This window comes from Anthonomus grandis, unplaced genomic scaffold (assembly GCF_022605725.1).
Source record: "Anthonomus grandis grandis unplaced genomic scaffold, icAntGran1.3 ctg00000289.1, whole genome shotgun sequence".
NCBI lineage: Eukaryota > Metazoa > Arthropoda > Insecta > Coleoptera > Curculionidae > Anthonomus > Anthonomus grandis.
In genome coordinates, this window is record NW_026088446.1 from 253,874 (window position 1) to 281,348 (window position 27,475).

The 27,475-nt window shown below is 32.1% G+C and overlaps 1 protein-coding gene across 1 annotated transcript in view; it reads left to right on the plus strand.

Moving 5' to 3' along the window:
• Positions 1–453: 453 nt before the first annotated feature.
• The window catches only part of LOC126749539 (transitional endoplasmic reticulum ATPase TER94), a 52,167-nt gene continuing 25,145 nt past the window's right edge, over positions 454–27,475 (plus strand). The window contains exons 1-3 of the mRNA XM_050459257.1: positions 454–636; positions 941–1,095; positions 26,543–26,744. Of these exons, the coding sequence (XP_050315214.1) occupies positions 620–636; positions 941–1,095; positions 26,543–26,744 (374 nt within the window). The 5' untranslated portion in view covers positions 454–619. The remainder of the gene's footprint in view (positions 637–940; positions 1,096–26,542; positions 26,745–27,475) is intronic.

Below are 27,475 nucleotides of genomic sequence, written 5' to 3' on the forward strand. Positions count from 1 at the left end.
TTTTATGCCGTTTTTTAGGAATTTTTCATGCTTTTTTAATTGCTTATTTTTAATATTTTTATGATTATAAATCCGCGCTTTAGTTATAATATAATAATTATGCCATTCAATTTAAATTTCGAAAAAAAGGTTTTTCGATTAGCGAAGACCAGGTATATCGATCTGACTTAGCGATTTTTTCCTTTCAACTACCAAATCTTCTTTTGTTAAACGAGATATTGTTTATCAAATTCTGTTGAGCTAAAACCTGCTATTACTATTATACATTCTTTTATTAATAGACTTTCCTACCAAGTTATCAATGTCATCGAATTTATTCTACGATTAATGTCGAATTCAAGCAACGTGTATAACTGCATTTAGAAATAATATTCAAGCAGTTCCCTGTTTTCCCGGCCAAATAATGCCGATTCATTTTCGTGACAGAATAAGACTGTCATTACTGTCAGCAGATTAAAAAAGCTACGTCATTCGTCGTTTAAGCTGTGGTAAAATCGTATAAAGTAACGAGATTCTACTTCGTTCTATAGGGAAAGTTAGTTAAAAAAGATCTAATTCGCCCCCAGAGTATCATAAAGTTATTATTAGATAATTGCGAAGTTCGTAAATTGAGGTACAAATGGCTGATCAGCAAAAGTAAGTAGATGTCTTTGTTCTGGTTCATGGGCACAATCTTTTTTTAATTTTTATCAAATTTTTTGATCTGTCATTATGGTGGATGGGTAACTTTGTATCCAGAGTTATTAATAAACTTTTTGAATAGTTCATTACTGGAAAGTATTACTACATATTTGCTTGATAAGCTATCAGCCATTTTGTCATGGAAATTATAGGCTATAGAAACTGTTAATGTTTGCTCAATACTCTACTAAATGAATTTTTATGTTTAAGATTATATTTAAAAGTTTAAAAAATTACAACTTAATTATTTTCTTATTAGTGAAGATCTGGCAACTGCCATCCTCCGCAAAAAAGATAGGCCCAATAGGCTCATTGTCGAAGAAGCTGTCAATGATGACAACTCTGTTGTTGCTCTATCACAGGCTAAAATGGATGAGCTTCAGCTCTTCAGAGGAGATACTGTACTACTTAAAGGTAAGAACATAATATGTTATTATTTATTGTAATATATCAGTTAAAACAACTGTAGATACAAGTAATGATAAACCGCATTAAACAGAATTACTATTATATTCTGGATATACAATAGGTAAACTTTTCCAGAATTTTAATACTGACTTTAATAATCTTTTTGCTTCCTCTTTAAAAATGTTTCTACTATTATTATTGTGGCATTTTTTAGAAAAGTAAATGAGCATCGATTTAATGTTATTTTTATAATAAATAAAATAATTATATTATTTTATTTATTATATTAGTTATTTTATTATATTTTATATATTAATTTTTCTAAAAAATTTAAATAAATACTAATTCCCGGTTCTAGTCGACTTTAGGTATCTCCAAATTTTAACTTTTTTAAATATGAAATAGTAAGCTAATCTTCTTTGGACTATTTTAAGGACAAAAAATTGGAGGATGAATGACATTTTCTTTAATAAAATAATAAAAACAAAAAAAAATTATGACAATGTGTACCTACGTATGATATAAACTTGTTTTCCAACATTCGCCGCAAGCGCTTCATGGTTTAGTGGTAATGAGAGTGAACTATGAGCTGGTCGGCCTGGGTTCAGATTTCAACTGTGCCAGTATTACTTTTTTTAATTTTTTTGCCCCTAAGAATTTTGTAGTTTTGGAAAAAGTATTTAATTTAAATGAAATTATACATAAAACATGACTAAAAAGACGAAATTGTTTATATAACATAAAAAAAAATGATTTTACCTTTTCTTGTAATTAAGTCCCTTTATTTTCGTGTAAAAAAACTTACCAAAGACACCCATAATGTATCATTTATTGTTTTGGTACTTTTTAGATTTCGATCCTAATTAAAAATAATATGTAATATAGGCATATTCTATTTAAAATTAAGTCTAAAGAATATTAATTATTTTTCATATGAATAACAAAAACAAAATTCCCTTCCACCTTCCTTCATTATTCTTTTTTATTGACGTTTGACATAACACCGCGAGGAGACAGCGTTGCCATACATGTTCTTTGATTTAAGATTTTTTTATTTCTTCTATATGAATGTTTTTAGTGTTTTGGGCTCGGTTGAATTGCATTGGGTTGATTTTGGGGTGCGTTAGCACATGGGGGGCGTAAGCCCCCCATGTGCTCGACATTTACGAGTCCTCTCTATATTTTTTCATATGAATAGAATCTCAAAATGTTAGAAAATATGGAGGCTTCGAACATTTGCATAAGAGAATGAATTTTTTGCTTATGTACAAATGTGTGTAAAAGCGAAACCCATTCACTATTATAGTGTAAAAACACTGCTATCATTTTGGCAGATAGATTTAGATGTCTTTCATGTTTTCTCTTATATAAGATATGCTTGGTTCTTATTACATATACAGGGTGATTCATTAATATTGCACGAAAATGAAATGCCGGTTTTTTTGGGTTAAATTATGACGAAAAGTTCCTATAAACATATGTCCGAAAGTGCTTCGTTTCCGAGATACAGGGTGTTCAAATTTTCTTAAAAAATCGATTTTTTATTAATATCTAAGAAATGCCTTTGCTGTTTGCAATGTCATTCACACCATTTCTGGATATCTTAATGATGTATCTTTTTGACATATGACAGTTGATTTGTTATTCCAGGGACGTGCCCACGGGGTAAGCGGGTTAGGTTTTTTGTACAAAAAATAGCACCTAGTAGATTTTTTGAACCTCCTGTACATTTTTTGGATGACGCAACTAAAGATGGAATTGTTTCAACTCTTGGGTGTTTTTCGTATCTCCCTCCGTTTTCGATAAAAAAATTAAGAATTGTTTTTTTGCATCCCTCTGTAAAAATACAAGTAAATGCTTTTAAATCACGCGAAAGCAAAGAAATAATTTTCTTCCTAAAATGTAATACTTACCTATTCATAGTGTCGAATATCAAGTACAGCATTAACAACTGCTGATCTAAAAAATACTGCGGAATATTGAAATTGTAAATACGTATTAAACAAAATTTAGTAAATACTATTATCGTTTTAGTTTTTGTCGCATTCTTTTCGTTGCTTTGAAAATGCAATAAATAAAATACCAGTTCATTTAACATTACTAGGTGTGGCTCAGTGATAAGGTGTTGTTTTTTTCCTGTCAAGTAGACAATTTCCTCATTTTTGTCTAAAATGGAGTACACTTATAGTGAAATGTGCGATATGCACTTTGTGTATGGTCTTGCTAATGGTAATTCACAAGCAGCGAGGCGTATTTACGCGGACAAATACCCTAACCGAGTACTTCCTCATAGTCAAATGTTTACTCGCCTCCATCAACGTCTCAGAGAAAGTGGAAGTTTTAAAAAACTTACAGTCGACAATGGACGACCCCGCACAGTTGCAACCGCAGAAGCTGAAGAAGCAGTGCTCCACGAAATCGAGGATAATCCTTCAACGAGTACAAGACAGATTGCTGCCACTTTAAACATTAGTCAGCCAACAGTGTTTAGAATACTGAAAAATCAGCTTTTGTACCCGTATCACATCCAGCGGGTACAAGCACTTTTGCCAGACGACTATCCTCATAGAGTGGCTTTCTGTCGATGGTTACAACAAAACATTGTAGAAAATCCTCCTTTTTTATCAAAAATACTTTTCACGGACGAAGCTAATTTCTCCAGGAATTCGATAATGAATTTCCATAATAATCACATTTGGGCAGATGAAAATCCACATGGAATAAGTGAAAGTCGCCATCAACACCAATTTTCACTGAATGTTTGGGTTGGAATCATTGAAGACCACTTAATTGGTCCTTTCTTTTTGCAACAAAGGTTAAGTGGAGAAGTGTATCGGCGTTTTCTTCAAGAGGAGTTGCCAACATTATTAGAAAACGTCCCGCTTGACTTAAGGTACCAAATGTTTTTCATGCATGATGGCGCTCCGGCGCATTTCAGCTTAATTGCTCGACAGTATTTAGATAGAGTATATCCCAATCGTTGGATAGGTCGTGGAGGTATACAACCCTGGCCTGCGCGATCTCCCGATCTAAATCCAATAGACTTTTTCCTCTGGGGCCACCTCAAGCAATTAGTTTATACCACCCCCATCGAAAATGTTGAAGAATTAAGAAATCGTATTATTGCAAATTGCGATATTATTCGAAACACGCCAGGGATCTTTGAACGTGTTCGCCAGTCAATGCGTCGCAGGACAGACGCATGCATTGCAGTTGGAGGAACTCATTTTGAACAACTCTTATAGCGTACGTTTCTTAGTCCATAGCTTTTCATTACCTTCATCAATTTACTAATGTTTAGTCTAAGAATTTAATTAATGTACCTAAGTTTAATTAAAACTATTTTTCAACAGGTAGTACAGTTAATGCCATGTCAAAATTCCAAATTACCGTATTTACTATTCTTCACCCTGTAAATCGATAAGTAGGCATTTTATTATGTTTATTCAAGTTTTTTCAAACGTTTGCATTAAACTAATTTTTTTATCGAAAACGGAGGGAGATACGAAAAACACCCAAGAGTTGAAACAATTCCATCTTTAGTTGCGTCATCCAAAAAATGTACAGGAGGTTCAAAAAATCTACTAGGTGCTATTTTTTGTACAAAAAACCTAACCCGCTTACCCCGTGGGCACGTCCCTGGAATAACAAATCAACTGTCATATGTCAAAAAGATACATCATTAAGATATCCAGAAATGGTGTGAATGACATTGCAAACAGCAAAGGCATTTCTTAGATATTAATAAAAAATCGATTTTTTAAGAAAATTTAAACACCCTGTATCTCGGAAACGAAGCACTTTCGGACATATGTTTATAGAAACTTTTCGTCATAATTTAACCCAAAAAAACCGGCATTTCATTTTCGTGCAATATTAATGAATCACCCTGTATATACACAATTTGGCAACTGCGAGATCATATGTCAAAAGATTGACAATGTAATTATCAATAGCAACGAGTTTCAATCATCAAATAGAGTAATGTAGATCTCTTTTTTGACATAATTTAATATTATTTTTTAGCATCCTATGTGAATAATCCGCAAATTTTTTTCTCTTAATCTTCTTTTCAAAGTACTCTTTATGCTCAAATTTTAAAATATTGCAAAATCGGAGATACTTAAAGTCAACAAGACCCCTAATTCCCTGTAGTCTTCATAATTGATTTAAAACCAGGAAATTAATAAATGCTAAGAATTATATGAAAATCAAGTGCTATGCATTAATTAGTTGTCATACTTTTACACTTAATTTTTTTGAAATCTTACATATTACTAATTTCAGATAATTAATTGTATAGGAATTTATAAACCAGTAAATCACCAAAAGGTTACTTATGTATGATTTTGAGAACTTTATTAACAGTGTAACTGATTTTGCTGTAATAAATATCAGAAAAGTTATTATTTATTAAGGGTTGTCAAACAATAATGTAATATATGTTAAAAGCATTTCAATTTTCGATATCAAAAATAACAGCAATAGTAAAAGGTCTTATTTCAAATTCAAGGACAAGTTTATTATCAAAAATACAAGGTATTTGTTAATTAATATTTCAAGACAAAGATTTTCACTAAAATACAAGAAACAGAAAAATATGTGTTTTATTAAGGACCTGCTTATTATGTTTTTAAACTTTTCTAACTGATTTTTTAAAATGTACTAGTTTTAGCTGCGGTGCTTTTTAACTTCATCATTTATATACATGATATATAGCACAGTTTGTTTCAACTAACGTATAAATAAAAATGTTAAATTCCTGATTAAAAGCTTTTTTTTGGCTTTGCCTGACACACATGTAATTGCTCTTTTGCAACCCAAAAATAGACCTAAAGAGGTGCTGACTAAAACAATCTCAATAAGCAAGTGAAAAATATACAGACTTTGCAACTTCCAAGCCTAGTTCAATTAATCCAACTCTAACTGCATAACATCATTCTGGTCATTAGCTTTTAGCCTATCATCAAATATTCCAAGAAACCTATTACAGTGATTTATTTAAAATAATTACACCAATCATCCTCCTTGACATAACACCATCAAATTGTTGTGTCATTAGCGAATAGGTTAAGCATATTAATTAAGTATTCTTCAAGTAGTTTTAGAGGCTCAGAGATAATTGTTAAAGTAGGATTATCATTCTAGTAACATAAGGGTGAGCATTGGACTTCCATCTAATCTTCTTTGCAGAAACAGAAATGGCAATATACTCTGTACAAATGTGCAGCCATTTTATGTCACTGATCATGTGATCATGCAGATAGAGACACTGCTACTACTAGGTGGCATGTAAATTATGGTAACTAATCAGACCATTATGGAAAAGGTCATTCTGAATATAGACAGTTGAAAAATAAAAGAATATATTCAAAAACAACAAACATATTAAATAATAAGCTCGACTAAATATCCTTACTCTTGGAAAATATAATTCATATACAGGGTGTCTCACGACGAATAGACGCAATCGATATCTCAGAAACTAATTTTTTAAACATTTTGAAAATTTGGCACAGTCGATGGGGGCCACACAACTAAAATATTTTGACAGTTGTGACGTTTCCGGTTATACCGGAAGTAGATGTCAACTTCGTTATTTCAAATGGAACACCCTGTATATTTTTACATTTTTGGCTTCCACGTAAAATTCTAGGTATATTTTGTATATAATGTCCTATATCTAAGTGTAACCGTTTATGACATATTTTTAATTTCATGTGAAAAACTATGTTTATAAGCCCTAACATAATTATCGATTACTCCCTTTTAGTAGCCTTTATTTATTGGTTAGTTTCAGTTTTATTTTAAAGGAAGGACCACTTTAAAAGACTATTTTAATATTTGGCTAAAAAAAAGATTTAGGGGGGTCAAAAACTAGCATTAAAAATTAAAATGAAAAAATCATCAAAAGTCAATTTTTTTAAATAGAAACCTCTTATTTTTATAATTTTTTCATAAAGATAATTAAAAATAAGGTTAATTTTATACAAGGTTATCTAATCCAAAAATTGATCGTTTTTGAAATATTGACACTTTAAATTTGGCTTAGTATTGAAAAAAGCCGTATAGTTGTACACAGCTCAAGGATTGTTGATTAGTTGACCATGACGGCTGTCCTAGCAACCGCTACAAGCAACAGTAAGATAATGGATTATAACACAAATGCACACTTTTTAGTTAAATTACTCATTAAATTACACTTTTACAAAGAAAACTTAAATAGCAAGTCACTTATAAATTTAATGCATATAATCCATTGTCTTACTGCCGCTTCTAGCAGTTACTATGACAACCGTCATGATAACAAGCCTTTATTTCCAACAGGCAACTTGCCCAATAACAGGAAACAGTTGCAAAACAATGAAAAATATAGTTTAAAAAAAAAACACACACACAAACAAACCTAAAAGAATGAAAAGAAAAGAAAAAGAGTAAAGTAAAGTCACATTCTCAAAAGTTATCCAAAGAATTAGAACAAATAACTATTAATATGATATAAAAACCCAATTATAAAAGTTTAACAAGATAATCACATATTCAACAAAATTAAATTAAATTAAATTAACTGCAATATACCTACTAACTATAACTTAAACACATGGGTCTTAATCCCAAGAGTAATGATCCACCAAGATATCGACAATCACATGAACCAGAGAGAAATTTATATCGCACATGTGACAGATCCGATTAAATATAGCGCATATTGTATATAGTGGCGATTTCAACAGGATGTTAGTATGAGGCCTTGGCAGAAAGAATGTTAGGGGATGTCTAGCATTAAGCCTAGGCACCATGAAACGTACACCGGAAAGAAGTACAGGACTATCAATGAATCCATTCAGTAACCCATGCAGGAATTTTACAGAGAAGATCATTCTTCTGAGTTGTAATGGATGTAGATTGAAGCGTTCCAATAGTTGCCGATGATCAAACCCTCTTACCGGATATATGCCATCCTGCCTGAAGGCCAAAAACTTAGCAAATCTACGCTGAACAGATTCAAGGAGACCAACATGATTCTGATAGAGCGGGCTCCATATAACGCAGCCAAACTTCAGTTTTGATCTCACAAAGCAACAGAAAAGCAGTTTTAATGTAGACTCCAAAGTAAAACTCTGAGAACTTCTAATTATGAACCCAAGCCTTCTCAGGGCTGACTTGACTATGTTATTGAAATGTGGAACGAATGTAAATTCAGAGTCAAAGGTTATACCAAGATCAGTAATTTGCTCTAATCTACTCAAAATAGTATCATTAATAAAGTAATTAAAATTTAAGGGTGTTTTTGATCTAGAGTAACTGACCACACTACACTTTCAAGCCTTGCCGCATTCAAGCCTAACCTGTTAACAGCGCACCATACCTCCAATGTATTTAGACAGTTCTGAAGAAAAACACAATCCTCCAAGCCATATACATTTAAATATAGCTTCAAATCATCGGCAAAAGCCAGCCTATGACAAGTGAGTGACTCAATCAAGTCATTTATAAAAAAACTAAACAGGAGCGGACCCAGGTTCGAGCCCTGTGGCACACCCGACGTTACGTTAAAAAGTTTCGATTTAAAGCCCTCATATTCGACATATTGAGATCTACCAATCAAGTAGGAATGAAATAAATTAAATAATCTCCCTGAAAAACCATACTGAGTTAATTTATGCAGCAAAATATAGTGATCTATCCGATCAAAGGCTTTTTGGAAGTCGGTATAAATAACATCGACTTGAGTATTAACATCAAGTGATTCACAGATGTGACTAGACAGACAGGATAAGTTAGTAACACAAGATCGCCCGCTAAAAAATCCATGCTGGTCTACAGAGATGAGTTCTTTTGCGTGACTAAATAGCGACCGATTCAGGATAATTTCGAAAAGTTTTGAGAAGTTACAGAGTAATGAGATTGGCCTGTAGTTCACGATTAAATCAGAGTCCCCAGCTTTTAAAATAGGTATTATTTTGGCAGTCTTCCAAATTTCAGGGATTTGTTCTGTTGACAGTATTAAGTTGAAAATGTAGGTCAGCGGATCTGCCAGGACATCAATGCAATCTTTAACCAAGAAGCTAGGCACACCGTCTACACCAGATGTTAACTTATTTTTGAGTTTTTTACTGGCCAAAATAATCTGGGAAGCATCAACGTTGGCAATGTCAAAGTGGGGCACATTATCAGACGTCGACGAATGGTTAATGAAATTTGATTGTATAAATGCCTCACCAAAGAACAGTGCAAAAGCATCAACTATGTCTTGTGGGTCTTTAATTACCACGTCATCGGGTAGCCTGATCATACCAGGAATCCTGGTGCTAGCCTTCTTAGAACCAATAAAATTCCAAAAGCTAGATGGGTCCAAAGAAATATTCCTTTCGGTGTTTGATATATACAACTTATATTCATTGCGTATTTGTAGTTTGATAAGGCGTCTAAGAGAATGGAATTTATTTTGAAAGAATGGAGAATTGTACATTTTAAAGTCCTTGAAAGCCTTTTCTTTCCTATAAATGTTCCTAATCAATTCTTGAGAATAATAATTTGGAAATCTTCTTTTACGTTGCTGCTTAAGAGAAATGTGTGCGGCAAATATGCCATTCAATATATCATATAAGGCTCCACATGCATCATTAACGTTAGAGGATAAATACACAGTAGACCAGTCAGCTTCAAGGATCGAGTCATAAAGGAGATGGAAGTTGGCCTTTCTAAAATTAAAAGAATGAGATAAGTTTTTATTAAGCTGAAAATTATGGACACGTTGACCTGAGACGGTAAAATCAATTTCCAGTGCAGGGTGATGCAAATCCTCCAAGACAAAAGGCACGTCACTACGCGAAACAGTACAGGTGAAGTTAGATAAAACAAGATCCAATAGTCTGTTATTATAGTTTAGGATGTGATTACATTGAACAAGATTAAAAGTGTTAGCAAAATTATTCACAGCAATAGACTTCTGACTAACATGATTACCTGTAGGTGAGTTAATAGAGAAATCAGACACGTTAAAATCGCCCACTATTATTACATTATGGTTTAGCTTTGATATTAAAAGTGTAAACTGATCCAGAAATTGCTCGAAAATTACAGATGTGATAGATGGTGGGATGTACAAAACAATCATGTAAAATATCTGTAACCTAATAGTAAATTTACAGCCAACAACATCGATAGAGGGCGCAATACTGTTGCAAAAATCAGACAAACTAATTTTTTCAGACACAATGTTTTTAGAAACTCCACACAGAACTCCGCCACCTCGTGTGGCAATTACGGATTCAAATTTTCGGTCCGACCGGTAAACATCATAAGTCTTTGGAAATATTTCACCACTAGATATCTCTGGCCTCAACCATGTCTCGGTGATGCATATGGTGTGAAAATCCTGAGCAATGGCGGCAAGAAAAAAAGTCTCAGTTTTAGTGTTAAGACCACGAACATTTTGATAAAAACAAGTTAAGTGGGCATCACTAGCATGTGAAAATAAAGGCGAATCTAGTTTTTTGCTACAATTCTGGGGGAACCATTGATGTATCTTATATAAAGATTATTTTCTCCTTCCTCCTTGCGCCGCTTTAACTCCGATCTGGCCGCCATAAGCTCATTGCGCTGCCGAGGCGTCATGTCTGTCTCGATGAAGAATTTACCGACAGTCTTCAATTTGTTCTTCAAAACAAGCCTAACATCGTCTGTACCACCAAGGGTCACCCTAACAGCCTGCCGCCCATTACGATTCGGCTTCCCAAATTTACTAACAGCCAGCACATTGACGGTAGTTTCGCACAAGTCAGTCAGCAGCTTCTTAGTCTGGACAACATCTTTCAAATCAAAGTTAAAAAGTATAATGTTGTTGGCCCTTTTCTGGCGCTCATGCAGCTCACTTAGGATGGCTTCGTCGATTGGCGCGGGCGTGACACTCGTGCTAGGAGCGGAAATAGGCGCAGTAGATGCCCGACAGCTGTAATCTGCTGAGAGAGCAGGCAAGTTATGCAGGGTTTCTTCAAGTACAACAATACGTTGCTCCAATGTGACAGTTCTCTCGATGGATTCTGAGTTGTAGTTGTGCATAGTGGTTTCCAAATCATTTATTCTTTTTATTAACTTCGGAATATTAAATAAACCTTCCCTGCAGAGGGGACAAGCAAATGGCATCATTCTCGAAACCATGACAATAACTCTAATTTCACTGGAGGATATGCTACCACATTCTCTGCAAATAACTTTCTTGCAAAAATCGCACGGATATCCAAAAAGTTCATTTTTAATTTCCCTGAATGAGCAATTCTTACTGCACATATAACAAACTCCACTACCAGACATTTTTAATAAACTTGAATTATCGATATTACCAGCCCAGCTCCGCTTGAAGATTGACAGATGATGTGGATAAGAGCAAACATGTAATACGGCAGCCAACAGCTGATATGGATAAGTGCGCCCGGTAAAAACAGAACACCTTAATACTTCAGCCCTAATTCAAGCGCATACAACTGGAATAACAGCTGGTGACCCAAAACTAGACACGAGAGACCCGAATTGAACGGAAAAAGGCGAATGAATCACTTCCCGATGAATAAAATCGAAAAAGAAAAACTTGTTAACGCTGTCAACTTTGACGTATACTAGGAACATAAAGTCTGCCCAACCAATCTGTAGCTAAGCGGTATCGGTGCGGGGAACGTGGTTGTAGACTAGACCCGCCTCATTTCATTCATGAAATGGCCAGTGACGTGCGAAATTTTATAAACCGATTACACAGATTTGAATGTATTAAATATTAAAAAATATGGTTTGGTTTTAATTTTAAAATAGGTATTTGTAGGTAAGATATTAATTTGGAAATTAAGGTCTTCTAAAATATTTTATTTGTAAATATGTAATAAAAAAATGACAGACAAGATTAGGGAAGTTTGAGATAAAAGTAAAGTAAAAAAAAACACAAAATTTGTAATACACCTACTTAGTTTATTCACTTAAAATAAGAGTGCCGTACTCGATGCCTGGATATCGCGAGGGAAAGAGCACGGCAGATAATCCGAATTATGCTGTTTAAACATTGAATTTACTACATAATATGTATAATTTAAATTATTATTTAAATAAGTATAATCAATTTGTACCTGTTGAAGATATATTGCTAACCACTCCAGTAACAGTCTCACTCTGCCAGCATTTTTTAAACGTTAGGTCATTGTCTATTTAAGTTTCATCTAAATAGACAATATTGCGACCTTCGGCTCGGTGTTTTTTTATTTCTCTTAGGTATTTATACCTTAAAGATGTTATTTTTGGAAAATTTTCTTCTTCTGGCAATTTTTGCAACAGCTTTCTGCTAGTAGGCACAACTTTAAACCCATATAAATTCGATTTATTAGGTGTTTAAAGTTTGCGCTTTACTGGTAGATTAACGAAGTTATTAGTAGCTTCTTCATTGCAAACCCTAAGAATTTGTACAAGAAGTATATAATCCTGATATTCGATTTTTTTTAGTCGTCGTTCCAATTCATATTACTTATATTTATAGACATTTTATATTCAAAATAACCAACATTAACTTTAAATCTTTTTTGTTTGTAAAGTAATCGAGCTTGGTTTTATTTCATTGAATATGATTTTTATTTATTACAACATTAGGTACATAATTTTTGAAATTTAGTGTCGCATAAATTATGATTTTATTTTAATGTTTTTTTTTTCATAACTGTGCTTAGGCTTTATAATTCTCTTATTATCATTTTACTTACCTATAAACATTCGCAATCACTTCCCTTGCCTGGCTATGAATAAAGTTATTCATTTTAACGTAAATAACACAAAAACTGTTAAAAATTATGAACTTTAACAACAAAGAAACAAATAACACAAAACAACAACAAAACAGCAACAACAATAATAGCAAATAAACTAAACTATGCTACACTACTCAAAAGTCATAGGTCAGAAATTAAGTAGGTACCTAAAAATACAACAATAAAAACAGTTTAATAGCTCAAAAGTATTAACATACGCCGCCGCCACTGAATCCGCAAGAAATCGATATTATTCCGAAAATTACACAAAACCTGGTAGGATGCGATCCAATAAGATAGAGAAAGACAGAGAGTTGCATAAAAATAATAAATTAATGGCCGCGATGTCATCAACCAATCACCTGTCCCCAAACAGCGAGATGCTTCCGCGAAAGCACGACGTTGCCGGCTTTGTAAGTTTTAGTAGGAATTTCCGATAAATGTTAGTCAATATTGGATTTTATAATACGCAAAACATTAGCAAATAGAACTAAAAAATATGGTTTAAACTGCATTACATTATTTATTATCTTTTTTATGATTAAATAGCTTAATTTTACCATTATATTTACTTTTTATTCAATACTATTGCATTTTTGCAGTAAGACGTGACAACGCTTCAAAATTTCGCCCGCATTCTTTTCGTAGACACAGATCCGATGGTCAAACTGTACAGTGATTGATGATTATCTAATCAACAATTCTTGAGTCGTGTTACTATACGGCTTTTAATATTAGGCCAAATTTAAACTACCAATAGTTTGGAAACTATGAATTTTTCGACTAGATAACCTTATATAAAGTTAACCTTATTTTTAATTATCTTTATGAAAAAATGATAAAAATAGGAGATTTTTATTTAAAAAAATTGACTTTTAATGATTTTTTCATTTTAATTTTTATTGCTAGTTTTTGATCCCCCTGTATCGTTTTTTTAGTTAAATATTAAAATAGTCTTTTAAAGTGGTCCTTCCTCTCAAATAAAACCAAAACTAACCAATAAATAAAGGCTACTAAAAGGCAGTAATCGGTAATTATGTTAGGGCTTATAAACATAGGTTTTCACAATTAAAAATATGTCAAAAACGGCTATAGGACATTATACACAAAATATACCTAGAATTTTACGTGGAAGCTAAAAATGTAAAAATATACTGGGTGTTCAATTTAAAATAACGAAGTTGACACCTACTTCCGGTATAACCGGAAACGTCACAACTGTCAAAATATTTTAGTTGTGTGGCCCCCATCGACTATGCCATGTACCAAATTTTCAAAATTTTTGAATAATTAGTTTCTGAAATATTGGTCGCGTCTATTTGGCGTGAGACACCCTGTATATAACTTTTAAGTTTGACTGATACTGAATTATGCGAATTAAATCCAATATACTTTACTCACTGACATAAGAGGTCTAACACATAGAAGGAATAATTTCTTCAACTTGATTTTTCAGCAACATAGTAACTATAATTAAAGCATGCTGTGGTAACAATGACAACATTTTATCTTTATAGTGGATTTAATTGGTTTATTAAAAACCTAAATTGCAAGTTTTTGTAACAAAAGTGAGAGGAAAGAAAATCTAGTATAATCATGCCATAGATATAAGAAAGTCATTATAAATGTCTGTACTGCAATAATGACCTATTGTAAAGTGTGTGAAACTTGGCCATTTGACCTGGGGAGTCTAATGGCTAGGAGGGTATGGTATGGACCTAGAAAACTACAATAACACAAATTATAAAGAATGTAAGAGATTATTCTTTTGGTTACATTTAATATTGTTTCTTTTGTCATTTTATAATTTTTAGAGTAATTTTACTAGGATATTAACTTTTTTTCCAGAATTATATTAATAATAATTTACATGAACGGTTTGATATTTTTGTTGACAGTTTAAGGTCCATTATAGAAAGTATAAAATAAATAGGTGATGCAGAGTCTTTCTAGTATGTATATAGATAGTCTGTTTAAGTACATAGAATGTTAAGCATTTTGATTTTTCATTTTTATACATATTTTGGTAACAAAATATGATTGGGTAACTGTGATTGGGTAACAAACCTGTTGGAAATAAATGCATCTTTTTTTTTAGAGGTTTATCTTCAAGTTTAGGTCAAGAATACCTGCAATTATTTTTCCAAGAACTGAGGTTTTTCTTAAATACAGAGGCAGGAAGCTTTTTACATTTACTTTATTTATTTTACATCATTTACCTCTTTATTTAAGAAATACTGAAGTAACCTTAAGTTAAAAAGGAGGAGAAAATTAAAGAAATTTTTGCAAAGTGAAACTTTTTACACATTGGATCAATTTTACACCAGACACCTTCAAGTAATTTCAACTTCAACTGGGTTCCGAATTTACAGTTTTTAACCAATTTTGCTAAAATTTTCAGTACAAAATTGCCATGCCAAATGATACTCGCACACTAATTACATGACCGGACTTTGTTTCAAACTCTTTGTGAGTTTCACAGAACATAATGCACATTAGGTCTAACTAACGTGATATTTTCTCCGCTTCCCGAATTTGCAGTCAAAAATATGGTCTCATTTAAAATTTCGACTTTGACACCTCAAATTCATCGTCAAAAACATTCTCAAGGTCATTCATAGCTCATTTTACTGCAGACTTCTTCTCTTACCTTTAAATCCTGTGATGGGCTCCGAGGGCCTATTCCTTAATATGAGACATGTCGAGCTCACTTTCTCTCTGCACTAATTTCCAAATTTTCATTAGTAAAGAAATCACTAATTTTGTGAGGGTTAAAATTTTTTTAATCATTAGCCAACAAGTTTGACAGCACCTCACTCTATTAAGACTTTTTGATGCCTATTAAAGAAACTACTTTTGTATGGGGTGTTTTACAATATGAATGGATTCTATCAGGATATGAACGTTAAATCTGTAATCTTATTCTTTGAAATAGAATGATTGAATTGAAACTTCTTCTAACAGACAGAGGTAGTCTTGGTGAGTAATGAGCTTATAAGAGCTATCAAAACATTTTACACAAGAAAATAATACAATTGATATAAAACTTACACACCAAATTTTCAAAAAATGTTGACAAATATTAAAAATACAAACATGACAAAAGATGAGAAAAATGAAATAGGTCTTGAGATTATTCACAAAAAAAACAAAAAAAAATCCACATTTTGCATTTAAATTGTATTAGGCTGAGTGACGTAATTTCCACAGGTAGCCTGTTATAAATCCTTGAACAATAATGATTGAGAGAAAACTGTAAATTTATGTATGTATAGTTATTTGCTATATGTTCATTAGTCCTTGTGTGATACCCATGAACTTTATTTTGCAATGTGTGACTATCTAGGTTGTCCTTTAAACTTAATATGCTTCTAAGTAAGTGTATAATCAAATATTGTCAAAATTCCCCAATCTCTAAATGCAGACCTCACATCCTATTTTATATCCAAGACTAGTGAGAACTCTGACAGCCCTACATTGAATAGCAAATAAAGTTTACTGGGCCTAGAATTGAATCTCTGATGCCTCAAAACCAGAAAGATTATTGTAAACTAAAAAGACTCTTTCTTCTTTCAAAAAAAGCATTCTTGATAATCAATCTTCTGTCATTGGTGACTTTAATATCGATTTTAGAATTCAGGAATCAGAAAATTTTAAAAATATTTTAATTGATGTGAGTTTATTTAATATTGTACATGACACAACCAGGTCAGGTAGAGATAAGGATTTAATTATTGATCTAGTGTGAATTGAAACATATTCTAATGGTTTGTTACCATTAGAATATGTTTCAAGCCAGATTATTAGAAAGTCCAAGAATCACTGATCACTACATAATTGACATTTTGCACAATAATGTATATTCAAGAGAGCCCAAAATCTTGCAAAGTAAAGGAAGATATATTGATTTTATCAGTTTAAACAATCTACTGGAACAGCAGAATTTTAATTTTGGTCATGCTGATATGAATGAAAAGTATAAATAAATGCATTAGATGTCATAGCTCCTATAAGAACAGAAATTCATCCTAGATATAAAGTTTGGTGGAATGAAGTTGTGGAAGCTATTACTAGAAATAGGGATGTAAGTTATATAAAAAAAATAAAACTTCTGAAAACTTCAATGGTTACAGAGAAAAGAGAAATTTGGCAGTAAAAATAATTGAAGGAGTAAAAATTTGACACCAGAAAAGAGAAAGTATTATGAAGATAAAATATATGGAAAATAGGGGAAATTTTATAGACAGTATAAATGAAATTCTATTAGATGTAGACAGAAGAAATATTGCAGAGGACTTAGTAAACCAGGATCATAATTTGGACAGTAGATTTTATCATTTTAATTTAATTAATTACACAGAACTTAAAGAAATTTTGTTTAACATGGCATCCTGATGAAATTAATATCAACCTACTTAAGAATACTTTTGAGAATATTAAACAACCACTGCTTAATTTAGTAAATTGTTCTCTTGAAACTGGTGAAATCCCTGAACTACTAAAATTATCAACAGATATTCTGATACCAAAAGTAAATAAATCTAGTTTAGTTAATGACCTAAGGCTGATAAATATTTTATGTGCGTTAGACAAAATACTGGAAAAAGTGGTGTATACACTCTTTAACTATCTTATTGATAACTGCATAATCAGTGACTTTCAATGTGGCTTTAGAGAAAAGTTTAACTGCGAAACTGCTATTCAGGGTGTGTAGGGAGATTGGAAAAAATATCTAGACTGTAATTTAACTACTGGTGCCATTTTTCTGGATTTAAGAAGAGCATTTGAATCCATCAATAGAAAGAGATTAATAACAAAATTAAAAAGTATAGTTTTAGAGGGGGTTGTTTTGAAGTGGTTTAGATAAAAGATAGAAAACAGGTATTAATGTTTTATTAGAACAGTTAATAAATAAATATGGGATTCCACAGGGTAGTATATTAGGACCATTGCTACCTGTAATATACAGGGTGCCTCGGATTAAGTCGGCACTATTGGTATCTTTGTTAATATTTAAGATACAGGGTCGTTTAAATTAGCAAACTAGTAGGATTTTTTCTGTTGATTTAAATGGTGAAAACAGAAAAAAAAATTGAACATCGCGTTTTCGAGAAAATGTAAAAAATGTACTTTTGTTAAATGGAATCCCCTGTATTTTTTTACATAAATCAAAAGATAGTAATTTTCTTAATAAAAAAGTTTATTTACACTAATAGCCTAAACCTAAATATAACAAAGTTATAGCGATATTAATAATTTTGACAAATTTAGGCAAGTTGGCCTTGAACTTTTTAGATAAGATACCAATAGTGCCGACTTAATCGGAGGCACCCTGTATATTAATGATTTAATAGATTATGTTAAAGAATGCACAACTTGTCTTTTTGCAGATAATGCTTTATTTTATTTTACTTTATTAAACACACATGAGCTTCAAGTTAAATTAAATAATATTTTAAAATCGGTCTATGAGTCGTGTTATTTAAATGATTTAAAGGTTAACTTCTCTAAAACAAAATATATGATAATAGCAAAAGAATGTTTTTATAGAGACTTACCAGCACAGTTAAATATAAAAATAGGGGAACATTTGATAGAATGTGTAACAAAAATTAAATACTTAGGCATATGGATAAATCAGGACTTAAATTTTAAAAGTCATGCAGTTGAGGTCATTAAGAAGATGTCAAAGTCAAAAATAGCTTTATTGTTACATAACATAGTATGTTGTTAATAAAGCATTATATAAACCCTTAAAGATAGTTGACAACATAATCTTTTACAAAAATATAAAAATTTGAACAATTCTTACCTACATAGAATATATAACACACGAAACACAACTAAAAAAGTAAAGGAAGAAAAAAAAAATAGTAGGAAGAAGTCACATCACACTTCACAAAACTCCTCAGTGTCAAAAAGTTATGGTTAAAGCTTATGGACAAAAAAACTATTTACAATGTACTTATCCTGCCTCACTTTAATTTTTGTTCTGGTGTATTATTTTTATTAAAACAAAATTAGTTGTCTGGACTTCAAAAGTTGTAAAATATGGTCATGCATATCAATCAATCAATCATTCAATTTATTGATGTCAATATACAAAATAGTATTCACACAAGTCAAGAATTACAAAGTTAAAGTTAAAAGTTAAAAAACAGGGTGGCACACCTTGTTAAGCGTTGGTAAATTGGAACTAGCCTATTTATGTTTCTAGTACCATAGTTGTGTATATCACCATGTACTTTATACCAATCCCTATTCCTGTGTAGCCACAAAAGATTTTCCAATATATATACGGAAGGTAGGGTAAGTATTCCCTTCATAGAGAAAACAGATCGACAATCCTCCTTGCAACCCAGCCTACCGAAAATTCTGATTGCCCTTCTCTGTGGTGAAAACAACCTTTTTGTTTGTGGGGCATGACCCCACGCTAGAATGGCATATGTGGCTAAGGGATGGAACTTAACAGAAAAATCCTTTGATATGTCAGCTGGTCTCAGAGTAAAAATAACTTTGTTGGTCTTGTCTGCATTGAGATGCAATCGGTTCATCTTAAACCATTCCTGAATTCCCCCTGCAATACTCTCAATTTCCTCTCTATGGTCTCAAGAGTATCTTCGGCACATGCCACTGTTGTGTCATCAGCAAAAATGGTAAATTTACCAGATGGTTCAGTTAATGGTAGGTCATTTATATAGATCAAAAAGAGGATAGGCCCCAAAACAGATCCTTGGGGAACACCTATCCACTTTTTATCCACTTATCCCACTTTTTGCTGATGACACCCCACCAACACTTACCATCTGATCCCTATTGGCCAGATAGGAAGCAAGAAGTTTAACACTGTTGGGACTGAATCCATATTTAGAAAGTTTTAGCAGCAATATGTTATGGGGAACGCAGTTGAATGCCTTGCTCAGATCGCAGAACAAGATACTGCCATATTGCAAGCTATTAAAAGCATTTAACAAGTAATCAACTAAGTCTAAAATGGACATAGTGGTACTTTTACCCTTCCTGAAACCAAACTGGCTGGATGTAAAAAGATTGTTACCCTCAAAAAATTTTGTTGAAAAAAGTTGAGCAGCAATACATTTTTCAAAGAGTTTTGAGATTATGGGCAGCAAGAAGATAGGACGGTAGTTCTCGGGCCTATCAAGATCACTCTTTTTAAAAATAGGTATTACCTTGGTTGATCCAAGCACACCTGGAAAAATGTTCTCCCTGAAGCATCTGTTTATTAGTTTTGTTACTGGAGCTATGATAATGTTTTTAACAGACTTAATTAATTTGACATTTAGCCCATAGATGTCTTGACTAGTCTTATTTTTTAAGCCATCAATAATCTCTCTTACTTTTTTGAATGATACAGGAGTGAAAGAGAACACATTCTCTGGCATACCCACAACAGAATGACTTTGGATTGGGTCACCCTGCGACAGTGGAATGTCTCTAGCAGTATCATGGGCAATACATGAAAAGAAATTATTGAAATCGTCAGCCGTTAAAGTACTTTCATGAGATTTTTTCGTTTTTGACGTACCTACACTACCATTAACAACTTGCCATACGGCCTTAGTTGAATTAGAAGCTGATGAGATGAATTTATCTTTGGCTTTTATTTTTGCCTCCTGTATAGCAGCTCTATAAACTTTTTGAAAGTCCTTAAACTCTCCCCAAAACTTCTGTTTTGTACTGTCTGAGACGCTCCACTCAGCAACTGTAGATGATCCCGCATGGCCCTTAGGTTATTGTCAAACCAAGTTATTGTACTTCTCTGATCGGTCCTCACTCTATAGGTTTTCAGGGGAAAAGATTGAGTATATGCTTTTTTTATAGAAGATAGAAATATTTTGAAACAGTCATTGACAGCTATACTCTCCTGTCACAAAAATTCCAGTTATATGGGGAAACCAGTTCAAAGAAAGACAACATACCTCCTTGGGTCACAGGCCTACATACCTTGTGGTGGTGCAGAGTCCCACCAATAATACTCTCAACGATCACTTCGAGCTCCTGTCCAAGATGATCTGACACCCCAATATCGAACACACTGGATTTAAAGGAATCGGTACTGAAATTTATAAAAATGTTGTCGAGACAAGCTCCAGCCCTTGTACGGTCTGTTATAGTTTGTTTAAAACCATTGCTCCCCATGATGTCAGAAAGGTCAAGGAATTTCTGCTGATCAGTATTGAAGTGGAAATTAAAATCCATGTATACCAATTTTATTTATAGTTGATTCAATTGAATTTAGGAATTGTTGGAAATTTCCTGATGGAGACCTATATATTGCTAAAACATATACATTTAAGTCATTTAAAAATGCTGCAATATAATATTAGGTAAACCAAGATTGACTCCAATAAAAGATATGTTACAGGCCTTAGAATAGTTACCAGTCAGAGAGCATCTTCTACTCAATACACTGACATTTGTCCATAAGATTAAGATTAAAATAGGTCATGCTACACAGTATCTGTTGTGTAAAGTCACATTCTCTGCCGAAATACATGATGATAATACGCGATCGAGAAGTAATTGTTATATACCTAGAGTTTCTCAATGTGTGAATGTGCTCAAAATTCATTATTTTTTAGTGGTCCAAACAAATACAATATGTTGCCAAGAGAAATCAAAGCAATTGAAACTATAAAGTTTGTTAACAGGGCTAGTAAACATCATTTAATCATAGATTTAGTATAATAAACCACTTATTTCCAAAGAAATTTTCATGTTTTGTCTGGTTTGTGTGCCGTTTTTTTGTTTGTAAAGTGTTTGTTAGTTATTCAATTCTTTTTTAAAAATGTAATATGATAATAATTATTAAGTAACCTTGTTGTATAACTTGTATTAGTTTTCGACTAAATAAATGATAAATATATATATAAATAAAAATATATAATAAAATATAAAAATATATATATGTATATATATATAATATACATATATATAATATCATTTATATATTTATATATAAAAACTACAGCTTGTTACCTATACTGTTACTTTACCTATACCTAAATTGGCTTCTTATGAAAAGATCATTATGCTCAAAATATGAACTTATTTGAAAAGTTCATTCTTATTCATTTCTTAAATCCATTGTAAAACAAGGAGTAAGGAAGATTGTGAGTAAATTTTAGGTCTCAGACATAATTCCAAATATATTAGAGAGGATTAAAAATTTTGGATTTTATTTAAACTCTAAATCAACTTTGAGTATAAATTAGGACCAGCAACCTCTCTTTTTCTTTTACACTCGGATCTCAAATTACAAAACTCCAGATAATCTAAATGTGACCCAGATCTAATGTATTTTTTATGCAACCTTCTCTTTTTGGAAGACAAATATCTCAATTCAGAAGAAAACCAATTAGTATATGTGCAACTGCGAAATTTCTTGAGAGGGACAAGAGAGCAATTCCCAATATCTCATAAAAACAATTCAAATTAGACTCAATATCACTAAAAGAGAGGTCCTGTTCCCAGCGAATGCCGCCCAAAAAATTGTTACGACCAACATAGTTTGCATATTAAATCATAGTAAAAATCACAAAATAAGAGATGGTCAGAACTTTGGTTTTAAATAACACATTTTCGGAGGCCTTATAGGTAAATCTTTAATTCTTTTAAGTTTAATAACAGCCAAGTTGTAAATATCAACTTCCTGAGTTTTTTTTAACCCTAATTATGGCATCACAAACTTGAATTTATGAAACACTAGGAAAAAAAATTAAGAATGTACATTTCTATTTTGTAAATATAGGAAGACAAATGTTTATTAGTAGGTATTAAATTTTATATTATGTTGTTTAGATTGTGTGGGACTAAGGATACAAAATATAGTGACATTACTGAAGGAATATTCAAAATAAATATGAGACCACAAGTGTGGTCTATATCAAGACACTGTATCTAAGGCACAGAACACAATGTGACAATAATCACTCTTCTATGTACTCTAAAAATGAGCTTTGCATCCTTTGAAGATCTAAATTTTTTATGAAAATCACAGCCTATTTGAATTTCCATTTAAACTACAGTCTGCACAAAAAAAATAAAGCATCCTTCTCTACTTACATACTATCTGGTTCCAGTAATGGTTCATTTATCACCAGTTACATCCGAGGAGGGGGTGAACAAAGTCCAGTACTGAGCCAACCTGGAATAGTTTGCACAAAGAAAAAAAAGCAGACACAGACTGAATTGATTGGACCTTATTGGATGCGGCTGATGGTAGGGCAACAGTGCTTTATCCAAGCTGTCTATCAATCCACTGGGTGTGACTGTGAGAGATGAAAATCTCCCCAAGATGAATGGTATACATTGAGAGTAATTCATCTACTATCCTCTCAAAGTCATTCCTAAATAACAGCATATGTATAAAAGGGGCTTCATGGTGGAAAATATGTGGTAGCAAAGAACAAATGGTGGATTCGTGATCCAATGTAAACAAACAGTGCCTCAATACTATATGTAGCTGATCAATATTTTCTATAGACATTGTAATCATATAAATTCAATTCACCTTTAAAGTACCTATCCATCAATACTTATCACTCATCTCACAATTTCTTAATTCACTAAGAGCTTTAATAAGAATTTTTTGTAATAATGTTTTATATGGTAAATTCAGGCTTAATAGAAAAGCTCTTTGTGTTTGTTGCAATTTGTTAACTCTAGTGCTAATGATCATTCAACTTTTCTGGTAAGCATGAAATGTATAGATCTAACATAGGTAATTTTCTAATTTCTTATTAAGATTATTATTATTATTATTATCATTATTTAAAAATGCCATTGTTAATAATTGATAGTTATATTATTGCTTTAATAGAAACTTAGTTAAAACATTATATCCTCAATCAAGAATATATTAGGATTTTTAGAAATCAGTGCTAGCAGAACGCAAAGAACGAAGAGATAAGAAAATTCTATAATAAACAGAAATCCGTTGAAGTAGATTCCAAACGGAACTCCAGCTTGGGTTTTCGTTTCCGAAGCGAAAACTTAGGAGCAAGAAATGGAGGAAAATATAGATATTTTAAATCCAATCAGAAATACTCAGTACTTTACCAAATGGCAGATTTCAATGCAACCCATAATGCTTTTTACAATAAAATTTAAATAACTTATATATCTTGTTTATTAAATAAATTATTTATTAAAGCACTTGCTATTATTACAATGTTATCTAAATATTTTATTAGGCTCGAGTAAACACAAGCATGAGGCTCTAAAATAGCATATTCCCGTATTCTTGATATGACTCTTCTTTCTTTTAATTTTTGCCGAAACCGATAGTGGTCTAACTAGCATGTAATTTTCTGTCATTAAAAGTTTATCAATGTGTTTAAATCCACGATCTGCCATAATATGCGCTTTAATTTCTAACATATCCAAAAATCCTGACTCTTCCACGATCATTTTGTCGGCAGTCCTGCCACCAAAACCTCTAGATACATAAGAAATTAGCCAATCAGGAGTACAAGCTATAAGATATTTCATAGTATTGCTTTTTTTATATTCTGACCAAGAAGGACTGCAAGGACTGCAGGATGGGGTTTCCCGGTTTCTGGATGGAAATTTCAAAGCAATCGATTATGCACGACACATTATTGAATCTTCTTCGAAAAAGTATTGGCAAACATTTTTGGGTTTCTGAAAGCGACTTCCACTGGATAAATGAATTTAAATGTTCAGCTATTTTTGGCACTGTTTTTTTTAATTATTGCGCAAACTGTTGCAGCCGTTATACAAAAATCATCTGCTAATATTTTATAAGGAAGGTTAAGTTTATTTTTTTTTTAAAGTTACAAATATTTCAAGTTTTGTTAGCTGACATCTTGTGGAAAGCATGTCAACAATAAAAATTGAGTGACTAGGTATCCCAATATACATTTTCGGATTTTTCTCTATAAGAAAAATAATGCGCTTTTCTACATTTTTCTTATTATTAAATTCTTTTTCAGCTTCTTCCGTTGAAGTGCAGTCATCAGATGTTGGTTTGTAGGACGTCGAATATTCTGAACTCGAACTACTGCTGGGCGAATAGCTTGTTTTCGTTATATCTTTTGGTGTTATTTGCTTCTGTTTTCCCTTAGTTGTTACTTTTAATATGTTACACTTAACATATTTTGATCTCATTGTGGTCTTAATATTAACTTGAACACTCTTATTTACCTGTCGATCTTCCGCCTGGGCATTTTCAGAACTACTTTCTAGTCGAAAGTACGATTTGCGAAATACTTATACTAGATTCGCTGCTTGACGATGAAAATCGAGTTTTCTTTGTACTTGTACATGCTTCCTTCTTCTAAACATCTTTGTCGCTGTCTCTTAAGAAAAACACTTCGAATATCTCTGGTATGTGCAGATTTTCGTTGTTTTTGGCAATCAAAAATGTGTGGAACCACTCCTGGCTTAATCTTAATTCTTACATTATTCATTATCTTGTAACGCATGTAATTTTCCACATCATTTTCAAACTAAAATTAAATATACGACATTAATGATAATATAATTTAGTAATTCTAAAAACACTTGCATCAAAATGATCCTCACAGCAATACTTATTTGTTGAATTATTGCTCAGTTCTACGCATAGCTTCCTGCCACAACTTCCTTGTTTTTATGTCTTTTGGCAAAATAATAAAAATTTTATCAGGGCTGGTCACACTAGTGTTTTTACATTGCGGTACTATACAATATTTATAATTTTTCTTTTTGTGTTCTACTTCCATTATTATTTTTCAATCTGCGTAAAAATTGAACGCCAAACAAACAATCAATTATAATATTCAGTAGACAAGCATCCAATTTAAACCGATACAAATACGAAACAAAACTAAACTTGTTAAAACAATCCGTTTATTATAGCCAGCACCGCGACACGAGTCATAGCGAACGGCGGACCGACGCGATGCGGCAAGAGATGCAGTGACGTCATCGCCGCATACTCGATATCGCGGAGTTTTTTAAATTTGCGGTATTTAAATAATTTATTTAAATATGAAATCGGGCTCAGAAAATTATGAAATTTTTTCACAACTATTAAACTCAACACACTCTTCTAGAATATGCAATAAAAAAAAATATGCTGAACGAGCCTATTCTAATGATTAATTAACTCATATCCCTGGAATCAACTCGATATATGGTTTAATAACAGAAGATATTGAAGCAAAAAAATTATAAGGATGGGCAGGTGAAAATAAAATCTAGCACTTGTTTAAAATTTTATTAAAGAATTAATAACCATCAATAGATAGGTAACATAACAACATAACATAGCATATATTAATTTTCCTGATATTATATGAAGCTTTCATATTTACGATCTGATTTTATAATCATATACTTACACACTCTTTAAATTCTTTTGATCCTTTTTATTCTATAGTGTGGTTCTATACATAAATAAATAGAAAATACTTTTTCAATAATGCATATTTTGGTAAGCAAATATCAACTACGTTGTAAAATTTGGCTATCAACATTGACTATTACACTTTTTTTTAATCTATGGTTTATTCTACTTATTGTTGAGATCTCTAATGGGCTATGAAACACAATTTGCTTTTGAATCACATAATTATAAAATATAATAAAAAGCTGCTAATTAGTTTTGACATATTTTGTAAAATCGAAATTTTTTGTAGGTAAACGACGCAAAGAGACTGTATGTATAGTTTTATCAGATGACACATGCAGCGATGAAAAGATTAGGATGAATAGGATTGTAAGAAACAACCTACGGGTCCGGCTGTCTGACGTTATATCGATCCAACCCTGTCCAGATGTGAAGTATGGAAAAAGAATACATGTGTTACCAATTGACGATTCTGTTGAGGGCCTTACGGGGTAAGAAAGACTAGCCCTGCTCTAAATTTGCTTGTTAGTTTTTTTGGAAAAGATCCCAGGTGCACGTTTATTAAACAAGTACAAGGCGTTTATTCAAACTAACTATAAATTATAAAACATTTTCAAGTCGCACATCCACAATTGAGATTTAATAGGAAGTCTTTCGGCAGAAGTTACGCAAGGCGACAACACTTTCATAGTTGAGTCTCGTGCCGCGTACAGTTCTCAATATATTTTTCTTTATACTTTGACTGTGCACTAACAATCAAATAAGTAGGTAAGTTTAAGTGCATTTTCAATGGCTCCTCAATTAATTATTTAACACCCATAACTTGCAACTTCTTACTAAGTTATTCGAGCCTAAGATACATCTAGGTATAGTATTCAATACTCTTTAAAAAAGTGCTTATAGACATTTGCTGCGCACACTGATGACCTTAATAATGATTAAATCACTTGAAGAAAAAAAAATCGGGTTTTACTTAAAATGTTGGAAAAAAATATGTTTACCCTCTTAAGGGTTGCTTGCTATTAAAAAAATTATATATTTTAAATATGATTTGAAAGAAAAAAATACATAAAAAATTTACGGATCACCAAGCCTGACTAGCCCTTACAAGGGTTGGTAAGCCAGTTTTGTAAATATTATTATAACTTTATCACTCTCTTAAAACTTTATATCATTTCACATCAAGTTAGTGTGTATTAATTAATTAAATTCCCCGTTAAAT